The 15,342-nt window shown below is 38.9% G+C and overlaps 1 protein-coding gene across 1 annotated transcript; it reads left to right on the forward strand.

Moving 5' to 3' along the window:
- Window positions 1-10,143: 10,143 nt before the first annotated feature.
- On the forward strand, window positions 10,144-12,471 carry LOC127654264 (probable G-protein coupled receptor 173). The gene has a single exon (XM_052141380.1). It carries the CDS (start codon window positions 10,477-10,479, stop codon window positions 11,590-11,592), a length of 1,116 nt encoding a protein of 371 aa, XP_051997340.1. The 5' UTR covers window positions 10,144-10,476; the 3' UTR covers window positions 11,593-12,471.
- The last annotated feature ends 2,871 nt before the right edge of the window (window positions 12,472-15,342 follow it).

Here is a 15,342-nt window from a genome sequence, read left to right on the forward strand (position 1 = left end):
TATTCTTGTCGTGCTTGTTAGATTTACAGTTGTTGTCTCTCTCATATTAAGAACTCTCTACAAATCCTTATACTGCTATAAAACACTGTATTGACATTTGCAGAGCACAAGGAAAGGCATTATAATGCTTTGTCCATGGACATATCGCTAACAGTGTGACATCTAATGTCAAGGGGCTTCGCTGGCCTATTTTCTTATCCAGAAAAACTGCGCTGCCCGAAGGCATAAAACTGATACATCAATCATTGACACACACTTTATGGAGATATATTCCATTTGGGCTTATTCTTATTCCTTGTGTCCACTGCGAGTAAGAAAATATAAGTCCAAAAAAGGAGACGGACATATCCTGGAGTATACAAACACTTCATATATATATGTGAACTCTATGTAAAGTAATATGTAATAATGAAGTGTAATAAATGTGCAAGTACATGAATACTTGATTGATTTCACTTCAGAAAACACTGTAAATATGAAAAATTAATTCTTTCTTTGCATATAATTTTGATATAGTAGCACTTAAATTAAGATTTTTATAATATAATTATTCATTTCTATTTTCATTAGGTTCCAACTTTTTTCCACCCTTTAAGTTTGTTTGAAATTTCGATCACTGACAACAGCTTTTATTATTATTAAAAATGCAAATTCATGACATAAAATAAATTGATAGAATGTAAAATGTGTATATTTTTAAATAATAATCACAAAAATGTGATTAAAAGGATCAAAAGTGCAATATGAAAATAAAGTTAACATTCTTCCATACTATATTGGGTAAATCATGTATATGAAAACAAATATATATATATATATATTTGTATATTACATTCTTCTTCTTTTGTTTTTGGTGATTCACATTCTTCACGCATATTGCCCCCTACTGGGAAGGGAGGAGTATTTATAGGGGGGGAAAAAAGCACTTAAATATTGATCTTTTTCTCACCCAATCAGGGGCGAAAATTTCATCAAAATGTTGGGGGGGACAATAAACCTAACAATTCTCAAGAGCAATTTTTGAAGGGGACACAAGGGTTTTTTTGTTGTTGCCCCGTTTGCATTTGTATTATTTTATTTCTTAAACAATTATTTTAAGAATATATAATTATATTATTTACAATACACATATTTTAATGATATGTTGGGGGGGGGGGGGACAACCCTCAGATAGGGGGGGTCCTGACCCCCCCGCGATTTCCGCCTATGCACCCAATCCTATCATATCACTTCTGAAATTATGGTTTAAAACACTGGAGTCTTTGGATTCATTTTATGATCCTTTTATGTGATTTTTTTGGAGCTTTAAAGTTTTGGCACCCATTTACTTGCATTGTATGGCCTATAGAACTGAAATATTCTTCTAAAAATAAAAAATAAAATTCTGCTGAAGAAATAATCACATTTCATTCACATCTGGGATGGCCTGAAGGTTAGTAACGATAAGAGAATTTTCATTTTGGTTTTAACTATCCCTCTAATTGGACAAAAAGTGTAGGAATCATAAACATAAACAGCATAAAATGCCACAAACCACATAAAATAACAAAAATCTATAAATGTATGCATGCTTCTAACATATGAATATAAAATGTTAATATTAGAGAATGTGTCTGGAATGTCTGTTATTTTTGGGATGTATGCACAACTTGTACAATGTTTTTACAATTAATCAACTTATTTTCAAATGTAGGTTCCAATGTACAGCATAGAGTATAACATATACTCTACATAATTTCAGTTTTTAAATGAAGGAAAAAAAATAAAGTTTTTCAGAAAAACTATAAACTGTAATAAAGACTTCAGATGTCACTTCTACAATAAAATACTCCCTTTACCCTGAACTTACATATTGCAATTTGGATTTTGTTTCTCAAAGGGTTCGGTCAAAAGTAAAACAAAATAAATCTTGTTTTGATTGTGTTGGCATCTTGTGAATTTGCCATGACTGATGCCCTGTGGATTTGGTCTCGTTGCGATAAAGTGGCACTCTAAAACAAATTAACAGAGGATTACTATTAGCTGTGTTTCATCTTCTCAATATGCACTCATCTAAAAAAGGGAGTAATTAGAGTTCTGTTAATTAGGTAATTTAGCAAATGCAACAAGACCACTCTCTTTTCTTCTTAAGGCAGGCTTGCAAGTGATATCCTCCCCTGCTGCTGAAATCACACAGAGACACAAAGGAACAAAAGCTGATATTTCCCTATTGCGCAAAAACAAAGAACCCTCTTTATCTCTTTAAGACATGACACAGGTGGGACGGTTCACCTATTTTCACTCCTGACCTGATTTTATTGAAAAATAAGATGACTTTGACCTGTAATTACTATTATCTATTTAATAACAACGGAGAGACCAATAGGAAGATATCTGTTTGCATTCTAAGTCATCAAGATGACATTTACCCCCAAAGCACATAACCAACATTGTGAGATTTTCAACACAATTAAATCTCATGGAAATAAGGATTGCATGATGCTTAGGCAAGTATTTAATAATGAAATACTAGATATAACACGCCCTCTATGGTAGAGGCAGAGCCGGAGGATGATGGGGGATCAGATTCTATTTCCCTGGGGGAGGTCACTGAGGTAGTCAAACAACTCCGCAGTGGCAAAGCCCCGGGGATTGATGAGATCCGACCAGAAATGCTGAAAGCTCTGGATGTGGAGGGGGTGTCATGGATGACACGCCTCTTCAACATTGCGTGGAAATCTGGGACAGTGCCTAAGGAGTGGCAGAACGGGGTGGTGGTTCCCCTCTTCAAAAAGGGGGATCAGAGAGTGTGCGCCAACTACAGAGGTATCACACTTCTCAGCCTCCCTGGTAAAGTTTACTCCAAGGTGCTGGAGAGGAGGGTTCAGCCGATTGTCGAACCTCAGATTGAAGAGGAACAATGCGGTTTTCGTCCTGGCTGTGGAGCAGCCGGACCAGATCTTTACTCTGCAAGGATCCTGGAGGGGGCCTGGGAGTATGCCCATCCGGTCTACATGTGTTTTGTGGATCTGGAGAAGGCGTATGACCGGGTCCCCGGAGAGACTGTGGGAGGTGCTGCTGGAGTACGGGGTGGGGGTCCCTTCTTAGGGCGATCCAATCCTGTACGTCCAAAGCGAGGGCTGTGTCGGGTCCTCGGCACAAAGTCGAGTTCATTCCATGTGGGGGTTGGTCTCCGCCAAGGCTGCGCTTTGTCACCAATCCTGTTTGTGATATTCACGGACAGGATATCGAGCGTAGTCGAGGTGGGGAAGGTGTGCTGATTCGGTGGGCTGGGGATCTCATCGCTGCTTTTTGCAGATGATGTTGTCTTCATGTCATCATCGGTCCGTGACCTTCAGCTCTCACTGGATCAGCTTGGCAGTCGAGTGTGAAGCAGCTGGGATGAGGATTAGCACCTCTAAATCTGAGGCCATGGTTCTCAGCAGGAAACCGATGGAGTGCGTACTCCAGGTAGGGAATGAAGTTTTGCCCCAAGTGAAGGAGTTCAAGTACCTCGGGGTCTTGTTCACGAGTGAGGGGACAATGGAGCGGGAGGTTGGCCGGAGAGTCGGGGCAGCAGGGGCGGTATTGCACTCGCTCTATCGCACCGTTGTCACGAAAAGAGAGCTGAGCCGAAAGGCAAAGCTCTCGATCTACCGGTGAATTTTTGTTCCTACCCTCACCTATGGTCATGAAGGTTGGGTCATGACCGAAAGAACTAGGTCGCGAGTACAAGCGGCCAAAATGGGCTTCCTCAGAAGGGTGGCGGGCTTATCCCTTAGAGATAGGGTGAGGAGCTCAGTCATCCGTGAGGAGCTCGGAGTAGAGCCGCTGCTCCTTTGCCTTGAAAGGAGTCAGTTGAGGTGGTTTGGGCATCTGGTAAGGATGCCCCCTGGCCGCCTCCCTAGGGAGGTGTTTCAGGCACGTCCAGCTGGGAGGAGGCCTCGGGGAAGACCCAGGACTAGGTGGAGAGATTACATCTCCACACTGGCCTGGGAACGCCTCGGGGTCGCCCAGTCAGAGCTGGTTAATGTGGCTCGGGATAGGGAAGTTTGGGGCCCCCTGCTGGAGCAGCTGCCCCCGCGACCCGACTTCGGATAAGCGGTTGAAGATGGATGGATAGATATAACCATGAGTCACATAAATTGAACAGAATCGTTCTGTAGTAGCAACTGTGTTTGCCAATTATCATGAAATATCTCACAGTAATGAAGGAGGGAGAGTGAGTGGAACTAATAACCATACTTCGAAGTTTAAGCCTTAAAGAGACAGTAGTCCAAAAATGAAATTTCTGTTAACTAACATTTCTGTTTTTCTGTTAAAGTTTTTCATTCATCAACAGAGACTTACAGCTATCTGTAAACCAAAGCACCTATCCGTCCAACTGCATCTTCTTTTTCTCCTGTACCGTAGCATTATTGAACCAGTTCTTCTGAATGGTGCCATGTATTCTGTATTGTTTTCCATATGCTTACAGTCACCAATAAGAACAAACTCTTAAAAACAACACATTTAGCTAGCAAACTCCTTGGTATTCCCACCATCTGCAAAAAACTCTCAGTCATACATGACCCAGACCACCCACTCTCAGCACTTCATCCCCCTTCCTTCTGGCCATAGATATACGCATGTGCAGGAAGGGCCGTTTTAGCAAGAGCTTTGCTCCTATAGCCATACGAACTTTAAGGAACCACCAAGAAATCCAGCCTGTGATGTGTAATTGTCAATCCATGTCCTTTGTTGTGTGATCCCTGTAATTAAATGTCCATGGAAACCTTGTATTTTTGTGCAACTCTATATAAGTCTCTATGTCTTATTTGCTTGTGTTATGCACTCTCTGTGGCAAATAATTTCCTCCTTGAGGACAAATAATCTAACTAACTAACTGTCTGTCTGTCTGTCTGTCTGTCTGTCTGTCTGTCTGTATATCTATCTATCTATCTATCTATCTATCTATCTATCTATCTATCTATCTATCTATCTATCTATCTATCTATCTATCTATCTATCTATCTATCTATCTATCTATCTATCTATCTATCTATCTATCTATCTATCTATCTATCTATCTATCATTTACTTACCCTAAAGGGTTAGGGTTAGTTCTTAACCTGTATATCTTTCTTTCCTCTGTGGGACACAAAATGTGTTAGGCAGGATGTTAGCCTCAGTCATACACTTTGATTGTATATATACATATATATAAATGCATTAAATGAAATGGTGACTGAGGCTAACATTCTGCCTTACATCTCCTTTTGTGTTCCACAGAGGAAAGAAAGCCATTCAAGTTTGGAACAACATGAGGATGAATAAATGATGGCGCAGAATACATTTTGGTGCAGTTCTGTCCCTTTAAGTCTGAGTAATTATAGAAGTAAGTGACAAATAAGTTGTCTTCAGACAATAGGAACATCAAATTTGTTTTTCAACATAAGGTTTTAGGGTGAAAATTTGTAAGGAAAAGCTTTGTACTGTAACCGGTCACCATTTCTTTCACGTTTTTATTTATTTTTAATTGCCTTTTGCAATTCACTTGAAAAGTCCAGTAGTGTAACAAAAATGTATTATATATATATATATATATATATATATATATATATATATATATATATATATATATATATATATATATATATATATATATATATATATAATTAATATAATAATTTTTAAATATAAATAGTAAAAATAAATAGAAAATACCGTTTAAAATATTTTAAATTAATAATTTAGTTAGCCAAATTTCAATATGATGTTTCGGTCATCCCTTCATTGGCCACCAGGTGGCATCAAATATATATCAGACTACAAAGTACGTCAATAGACCTTTTTCACACTCCGAGTTGTAAACGTTTGCAGGGTAAATGGGAGATCATAGCAGATATTATTTTCACTTACCCATTTACTCCAAGAACAAAATAAAAAAATCCACTATTACATTTGAATTACTTCCCAGAAGAGGGTGAGAAAAAATAGAGAGCGTTGGATGCCAAATTTACTGTCACTCTCAGCAGCTGTAATCGTAACCCCCTCTGTGGTAATTCATTGTTTAAAACTAATTCCAGGTTAATATAACACAAAGCATAATGTTATAAACATACACTCAATATTTAAAAAATGTGTGAGATTTACACTGATAAATAAAGCAGGACATCACAGTCTGTGAAAAAGGTTTATGGCATCCAAGAATTTAGAGTTTAAGTCGGTCTTTACGTAGTTGTTGGTGTTAGAGTCTTAATCTTGTTGTCTTGCTCTTGAGATCTTGAGACCTCTGGTCTTGCTTGCCACAAAAAAATAAATAAATATCCATTTCAAGATGTTTAAATAGACAGCCTGTTTCTTAGACAGAAGGGGCCTTGGTTTGGGTCTTGGGGATAGGTCTTGGTCTGGAGGATCTGGGTCTTGATGGGTCTTATTTTTCCTCCAACTCTTCATGTAATCATCATGTGTGATAACTAAACTACCACTAGTCCACTTCTAACTACAATACAAATGTTTGCTTTTGGGATTTTAAATTAAATTGGTTCTTTACCTCGCTTCAAATTGTGGGTTGATGAGTTGAGTTGTAGGCTCATATTATTGAAGCCTTACATTTCTGTTGTATCTTAAAGTAGGCATACACTTTTCAGCAAGCTGATTATTATCCAGTAACATTGTTTCATCAAACAGACATTAATTACCTCAAATTATGATCTCAAACTGAAGTAAAAAAAATTCATGGAGGAGGTTTGAATCATGTCATGAAGTTGAAATTTAGTTTAGAGTCATCTCTCATAAAATTAGGAAAGGAAATGTCATGCATACCAAAAATAGATTAGAAGACTTTTTGAGCTATTAAAACGGCCTCGAGAACTCCCAGACCCCAACCAGAACATTGTTAATACAAAGAGCCTATGAAATGATGCACTGTGACCTCATTCTGTATGAACTAAAACAAATCTAGCATTTATTGTCAATGTACACTCACCTAAAGGATTATTAGGAACACCATACTAATACTGTGTTTGACCCCCTTTCGCCTTCAGAACTGCCTTAATTCTATGTGGTATTGATTCAACAAGGTGCTGAAAGCATTCTTTAGAAATGTTGGCCCATATTGATAGGATAGCATCTTGCAGTTGATGGAGATTTGTGGGATGCACATCCAGGGCACGAAGCTCCCGTTCCACCACATCCCAAAGATGCTCTATTGGGTTGAGATCTGGTGACTGTGGGGGCCATTTTAGTACAGTGAACTCATTGTCATGTTCAAGAAACCAATTTGAAATGATTCGAGCTTTGTGACATGGTGCATTATCCTGCTGGAAGTAGCCATCAGAGGATGGGTACATGGTGGCCATAAAGGGATGGACATGGTCAGAAACAATGCTCAGGTAGGCCGTGGCATTTCAACGATGCCCAATTGGCACTAAGGGGCCTAAAGTGTGCCAAGAAAACATCCCCCACACCATTACACCACCACCACCAGCCTGCACAGTGGTAACAAGGCATGATGGATCCATGTTCTCATTCTGTTTACGCCAAATTCTGACTCTACCATCTGAATGTCTCAACAGAAATCGAGACTCATCAGACCAGGCAACATTTTTCCAGTCTTCAACTGTCCAATTTTGGTGAGCTCTTGCAAATTGTAGCCTCTTTTTCCTATTTGTAGTGGAGATGAGTGGTACCCGGTGGGGTCTTCTGCTGTTGTAGCCCATCCGCCTCAAGGTTGTGCGTGTTGTGGCTTCACAAATGCTTTGCTGCATACCTCGGTTGTAACGAGTGGTTATTTCAGGCAAAGTTGCTCTTCTATCAGCTTGAATCAGTCGGCCCATTCTCCTCTGACCTCTAGCATCAACAAGGCATTTTCGGCCACAGGACTGCCGCATACTGGTGTTTTTCCCTTTTCACACCATTCTTTGTAAACCCTAGAAATGGTTGTGTGTGAAAATCCCAGTAACTGAGCAGATTGTGAAATACTCAGACCGGCCCGTCTGGCACCAACAACCATGCCACACTCAAAATTGCTTAAATCACCTTTCTTTCCCATTCTGACATTCAGTTTGGAGTTCAGGAGATTGTGTTGACCAGGACCACACCCCTAAATGCATTGAAGCAACTGCCATGTGATTGGTTGATTAGATAATTGCATTAATGAGAAATTGAACAGGTGTTCCTAATAATCCTTTAGGTGAGTGTATATACTAATATATTGTTTGTACAATCAGTTTGCAAAAATTCAGTCTGCTGCATGTCCTGTCCCATGCCAGTTGTTGACCAAATTTGTGATAAATAACACATATTTCTAATGTACATTATAAACACTTATATTGAATTGATGCAGTGCATGAAAAAGGGACTTTTATATGCTTTAAAGTTGCCCCTGGAAATACTTGGACACATAAACAAATAAATAATGCATGATTTTAATTGCATTAGATAACAAATTGCATCTGTAAACAAATGAGGTCCTACTTCCCTTTAGTTTGCCACTTCTGTGATTACTATTAAACAAGGTCATTTTTAGTGGAGGTCCCTTCAAGTTCACACGTGTGCCCTAGCAGGCTCACACGAACCACAGGTGCAGTCAAACTAAGTTTGTCTAAATACTTCCAAATACTTTTTTGGGCCACTTTATGCTGACTGGTCTACCAATCATTAAAGATATTTAATAAAATGTGGCTTAATTCCAAAAATAAAAAATAGGTGGAATTTTGATGAATTGCATAACCATAGGCCTAATTTAAACACTAGATAACGCTCTTAATCAATCTGACCATTGTTTCTTCTCCTGCAAATTGAAGTGCCATAGATAGAGGCAGTAGCCTACATATGTGCGGCACACATATTTGTTTAAGATTGAGACCCCATCTGAGGTCTCTATTTGACTTAAGACGAGTAAGTCAATCACTGTTGTCAGGTTGGGGGACTTCATAAAGCCAACAGAACACGGATTGATAGGTATCAGTAATCAGTCAACCAAATAACAGTCAAGGATGTAGATTTTGAACAGATTTTTTGAGAGATTTGCTTGTTTTGATTATTGGGGGTTTACCTCCCCCATCCCCTGGAATCTACGCCCCTGCCACCAGCGTTAAGTAATTGCAAAAATTGCTAAGAAAAGGTCTTAGATACAGATGCCAATTTTATATATTTTTAAATCTAATGCAATAATAGCTTCTTTTTTGGGGGGGTTGACACGCTGGGATGCAAATGTATTATTATTTTTATTATTAATTTAATTAAAGTGCTCTCAATTAAATTTTATTTGATTTTTTTCATGAAATTGAAACACATAAATCTTAAAAAAGGCTCAAATGTTTTTTGAGTGCACCTTAATGAAGTAATTCTTGCAATGTCAAATAAAAAGACCACTTCATATGAAAAATATAGCAAATAAATAAACAAATAAAGAAATGGACATAAAAAGCAAAGAGTGGAATGATTTATGCCAAGACATTTACACACCCTCAAATAAGTAGCTATAATTTATGAACCAATAAAACCCAACGCTTCACAGAAAGCATTTTTGAGACGCACGCGCATTCTGCATATTCATAATTCATTCCGAGTCCATGATCTGTTTTACAGCTTGAACAGCTGGCGAGTAAATGACGCCTGTGACTTTAAAAGCTCTATAGAATAATCGCGCTTGATGGCGTGTGCGCGCGCTTCCGTACTGAAGCGACTGCGTTTTCGCGAGCACTTGTTAGAAAGGGGAAATCCATGCGTTGGGAATACCCGATGGAATCACTCTTTTTATTTCCAGACCCAGGGATTCGTAACACTTCCTATGTAGCCTATTTCGTCCCATATACCGGGAAACATAGGCTATCTCTCATCATATATCAGATTCGCACCGCTCTCCTTTAAAACGGACCTATCACTGCTTTCACCGGAGATAGCCTACCCTTGTTTACTCCCCCCACCTCCCCCCCCCAAAAACAAGAACTCACAAGACGAGACATAACGGAATCATACGTGCTCCACTGAGATGGCTACAATGGACCGAATGCGTAGCCTACAGTATAAACGATGTCATTTGTTCAAATAGCGCAACGTCAGATTGATTTCGATGAATAGTCTTGAGTTGTTTTTTTTTTATATATATATATATATATATATATATATATATATATATATATATATATATATATATTTTTTTTTTTTCTTCTTCCAGTTCGCTATGATTTCGCTGAAAATGTAGCCAAGCTCATTTGTTTTTCTTCGACACATAATGGATTACCCAGTATCTGGTGCGAAGAGTGAAGAATCGTTGCCATATGACGCCGACAACATTGGAAATGGACTGCATTCGATGGCCAATTCAAGGAATGGTGCACTTTATGACTCGGATCTCTAAACTCTTAGAGGTATGGCAATATAAAAGACTCCCTACTGATTTGTAACGTTCACGTCTTTGTATTTTGTTGGTGCCAAACTGGGGTACCAGGACTGCTTGATGTCGGATTACAGAGCCAGGGCTTGGTTGTCGACAGTGTGCTTGCGCAGATGGCGAACACAAGCGATCCGGGGGAAAGCAACCCCTCGCTTCAGAATTATGCCATCACCGCCTCTGCGGTCAAACTGGCCTTGCTGGGACTCATCACCTGCGTCAGCCTGCTCGGGAATATCGCGCTATCATTCCTGGTGCTGAAAGACAGCTCCCTTTACAAGGCTCCGTATTACTTCCTCCTCGACCTGTGCGTGGCAGACATCATCCGCTCGGCCGTGTGCTTCCCGTTCGTGATGATCTCCATCAGCAACGGCTCCATGTGGAGCTACAGCATCATCAGCTGCAAGATCGTCGCGTTCATGGCCGTCTTGTTCTGTTTCCATATCGCTTTTCTGCTCTTCTGCGTGAGCGTTACGCGCTACATGGCCATCGCGCACCACCGTTTCTACTCTAAACGCATGACGCTATGGACATGCGTCGCGGTCATATGTATGGTATGGACCCTCTCCGTCGCCATGGCCTTCCCTCCGGTATTCGATGTCGGGACGTATACATTTATTCGCGAAGAAGAGCAGTGCGTATTCGAGCACCGATACGTGAAAGCCAACGACACGCTGGGTTTCATGCTCATGTTGGCTGTGATCGTGGGCACGACGCATGTTGTGTATGTCAAAATGCTGTGCTTTGTTTACGACCACCGTAAAATGAAACCCGCTCAGCTGGTTCCGGCGATCAGCCAGAACTGGACTTTTCACGGGCCGGGGGCGACGGGTCAGGCGGCCGCCAACTGGATCGCGGGATTCGGACGCGGTCCGACGCCGCCGACATTAGTTGGCATCAGGCAAGCGGCACACAACGCCAACCGCAGGCTGTTGGTCCTGGACGAGTTCAAGATGGAGAAACGGATAGGGAAGATGTACTACATGATCACACTGGTGTTTCTGCTCTTCTGGGCCCCGTATATTGTGGCGTGTTACATTCGGGTGTTTGTGAAGGGCAACGCGGTTCCTCAGGTGTATCTGACCGCGGCTGTGTGGTTGACGTTCGCCCAGGCGGGGGCGAATCCCATCATATGTTTCATATTCAATAAGGAGTTAAGAATGAGATTCAGAGCCTGTTTTCCTTGCTGCCTGACTACACAAACACCCACGGAGCCCTACTGTGTCATTTGAAGTACTTCTTCTTTTCTTTTTTTATGAAATGCTGATAGTATCATACATTTTACACGGTTTGACTTCTCATTGGCTATGCAGTGGATCCAAAGAATATTTGGACACCTAAGCCAAATTTAAAATGTATTACTCATTGCATTAGTTAAATAAATGCCATTTGTTTTGATATTTTATTATCTAATGCAATGGCATTTATGCATTTGTAATGGAATAGTTTATTCTGCCATTATTTACCTGTTTGACCAAAACGCATATGACCTTCTTTCTTCTGTGGAATACAAAATGAGACGTTAGACAGAATGTTTAGTCTCAGTCACCATTCACTTTCATTAAGAGAAAAAAATGCTATGCAAGTGAATAGTATCTCCTTTTGTGTTCCAATGAACCACACAGGCTTAGAACAGGCTTAGAGGGTGATTCAGTGACAACATATGTTTCAGTTTTGGATGAGCCATCTCATTAAATATCCAAATATTTTTTGGGGCCACGGCATGTCATATTTCTTTACTTAAGAGCTGAAATCACAGACCTGTTCCACCACTGCATATCAGAAGATGCTTATCCACATTTATGCAATCCACATGTTGATGAAAAATGATGTATAACAATCATTAATTTCTATTCTGGACTATTCTTTATATCTAATATGTAATATATTTGCTATGACCTTGGTAGACTTTTTGTGTCAACAAAATGTCCAGAGGATTTATACAACTGTATCACATGAACTAAATGTGAATAATGTCCCTCCCACATTCCCTTTACGTTGATACTGGAAAATTGTTCTCAGTGGACGTGAGCAAAGTCAGCTTTTAGCTGATGGATCATTGTTGGTGACCATGATTTGTATTTTAATGCAAATAAACCATTGATTATGAATGTGCCGTGTTAGTGCGCTAAAGCAATAATAGAATCAAATACATGGAGAATTGCAAGCAAAAGATATTACAGGTTGGGGATTTTGATGTTGACTCGACTAAACTGATGTAAAACGTCTGGTTTTTGTCCCTATTTTGCTAAGCTTCCATCTCATTACATGCTCTTAGATGTTTTGGGGGAAGCATACTGAGACATAATGTGATGTTTCAGACACTCTCATCCAGGGAGAAATTTTTGGCTTTGTATCCATCCCCCACCCTCCCTACGGATGGTTATATAATACACAGTCCTTTTTTCCTGAACCTCCCCTCAGTACAACTCCATCTCTGTATTAGTGTGATCTTCTGTGTTGCACTGACACAATGAATGCCAGCCACTGGAGATGGTTGTGTAATTAGACTATTTGTCTTCAATAAATGTAAAGAATCCATCCTGGGCAGTTGCTTTCTGCACGAGAGCAGGAAAAATTAAAAGAGAGAAAATATTTCCTGTTAAAATGGAAGACACTGAGGGGTACACATGGCCCAAAATATATAGATTAGTGGTAATTATAAAATTGCATTAGGGCCCTCTAATCTTGAGTATGTGGTTACTAGCATACTTCTTAAAAACTTTAAGAGATAAAAATATCAATTTAAAGCCCATTATATCACATGATCAGCACAGTTTTCGTTCCTTTAATGTTGATGCACATTCTATTGAAATTAGAAATTTAGACAAGACATAATAAAGGTCTTGTCCCCTTTAAAAAAAAAAAAAAAAAAGAATTATGGTAGCACTTTGCAATGAAGTATCATTTGATAATATTTGTTAATACATTATGTCTCATGAACAAACAATGTACAATATGTATATATATATACATTTTTGTATTATTATTTACAGCATTTTTTAATCTTAGTACATGTTACTTAATAAAAGTGCAATTGTTCATTGTTAGGTCATTTTAATTCGTAGTGCATAAACTAATGTTAAATAATACACTATTGATTTAAAAAATGTATTTGTATATGTTGTAACTAACATTAAACAAGATTAGTAAATGCTGTAAAAGTATTGTTCATTGTTAGTTTATGTTAACAAATGCTGTTAACCTCACTGTAAAGTGTTGCTATAATAATAATATAAGCTTTAGTTACATCACATGAACCATGATTTGCTACATGCTGGTTGCATGGGGTGGGACAATCTCATTCTAGAGAGCATGTTATTGGACAAAAACGTCTGTTGTGCAACATGAGTTGTCAGTATTTAAATCCCATATCTGCTATGCATTTAAAAGTGAAATTTGTCAACATTTAGGAGAATATACACTGGTGATCAAAAGTTTGGAATAATGTAAAGAATTTGCTCTTATGGAAAGAAATTGGTACTTTTATTCACCAAAGTGGCATTCAGCTGATCACAATGTATAGTCAGGACATTAATAATGTGAAAAATTACTATTATAATTTGAAAAAGTGTTAACTTCTTCAACTACAGAGAGTTCTCGTCAAACTAAGAGTTCTCGTAAAAAAAATCCTCCACGTGCAGCAATGACAACTTTGAGATCCTTGGCTTTCTCGGTGACACTTCCTGTAGCACATGCCATAGATGTGGCTGTCTTGTTGGGCACTACTCACACACCTTAGAGTCTAGTTGATCCCAAAAAAGCTCAATGGGGTTAAGATCTATAACACTCTTTTCCAATTATCTGTTGTCCAATGTCTGTGTTTCTTTGCCCACTCTAACCTTTTCTTTTTGTTTTTCTGTTTCAAAAGTGGCTTTTGCAATTCTTCCCATAAGGACTGCACCCCTGAGTCTTCTCTTGACTGTTGTACATGAAACTGGGTTTGAGTGGGTAGAATTTAATGAGGATATGTGAGGTGTCTATTTCTCAAACAAGAGACTCTGATGTACTTATCCTCTTGTTTAGTTGTACATCTATCCTTTCACATCTCTTTCTGCACTTGTTAGAGCCAGTTGTCCTTTGTCTTTGAAGACTGTAGTGTACACCTTTGTATGAAATCTTCATTTTATTTTTTTTTTGCAATTTCAAAGATTGTATAGCCTTTCCTCAAAACAATGATTGACTGACGAGTTTCTAGAGGAAGCTGTTTCTTTTTTGCCATTTTTGACCTAATATTTACCTTAAGACATGTCAGTTTATTGCATACTGTGGCAACTCAAAAACAAACACAAAGACAATGTTAAGCTTCATTTAACAAACCAAATAGATTTCAGTTGTGTTTGATATAATGGCTAGTGATTTTCTAGTACCAAATTAGCAATTTAGCATGATTACTCAAGGATAAGGTGTTGGAGTGATGGCTGCTGAAAATGGGGTCTGACTTTTTTCAAATAGTGATGGTGCTGTTTTTTACATCAGTAATGTCCTGACTATACTTTGTGATCTGTTGAATGCCACTTTGGTGAATTAAAGTACCAAATTCCTTCCGAAACAGTAAAATCAGTTCATTATTCCAAACTTTTGGCCACCAGTGTAAATATAGATGACCTCAAAGCACATGGATTAAAAGCCTCAAAACTCTAGTATAAGGCCACATCCACAGTAAAATCTTCAGTTGAAAATGCATTGATTTTGCTATGTTTACAACTCTCATCCACACTGGATTGACATTTTCCTCCACCAAAAACTACTCTTGTGTACTGCATACTTCTGAAAACGAAGGCATAAAGAAATCGACAATGAAGTATGGAATTAGCCTTAATTTTTGAGGGCCTTTAAGCTTTCCCTCTTATGACACGTCCACACTAAAACGTTTTTGGTTTTCTAAGTATTCCAAACTAGAGAGCATTTGTGAAAGTCTCAGTTTTTAGTTGGGAAATTACATTCTAGTGGGGTTGAGAGCCGTAAACCTGGCATGATCA

This window comes from Xyrauchen texanus, chromosome 13 (assembly GCF_025860055.1).
Source record: "Xyrauchen texanus isolate HMW12.3.18 chromosome 13, RBS_HiC_50CHRs, whole genome shotgun sequence".
In the NCBI taxonomy this organism is placed as follows: domain Eukaryota; kingdom Metazoa; phylum Chordata; class Actinopteri; order Cypriniformes; family Catostomidae; genus Xyrauchen; species Xyrauchen texanus.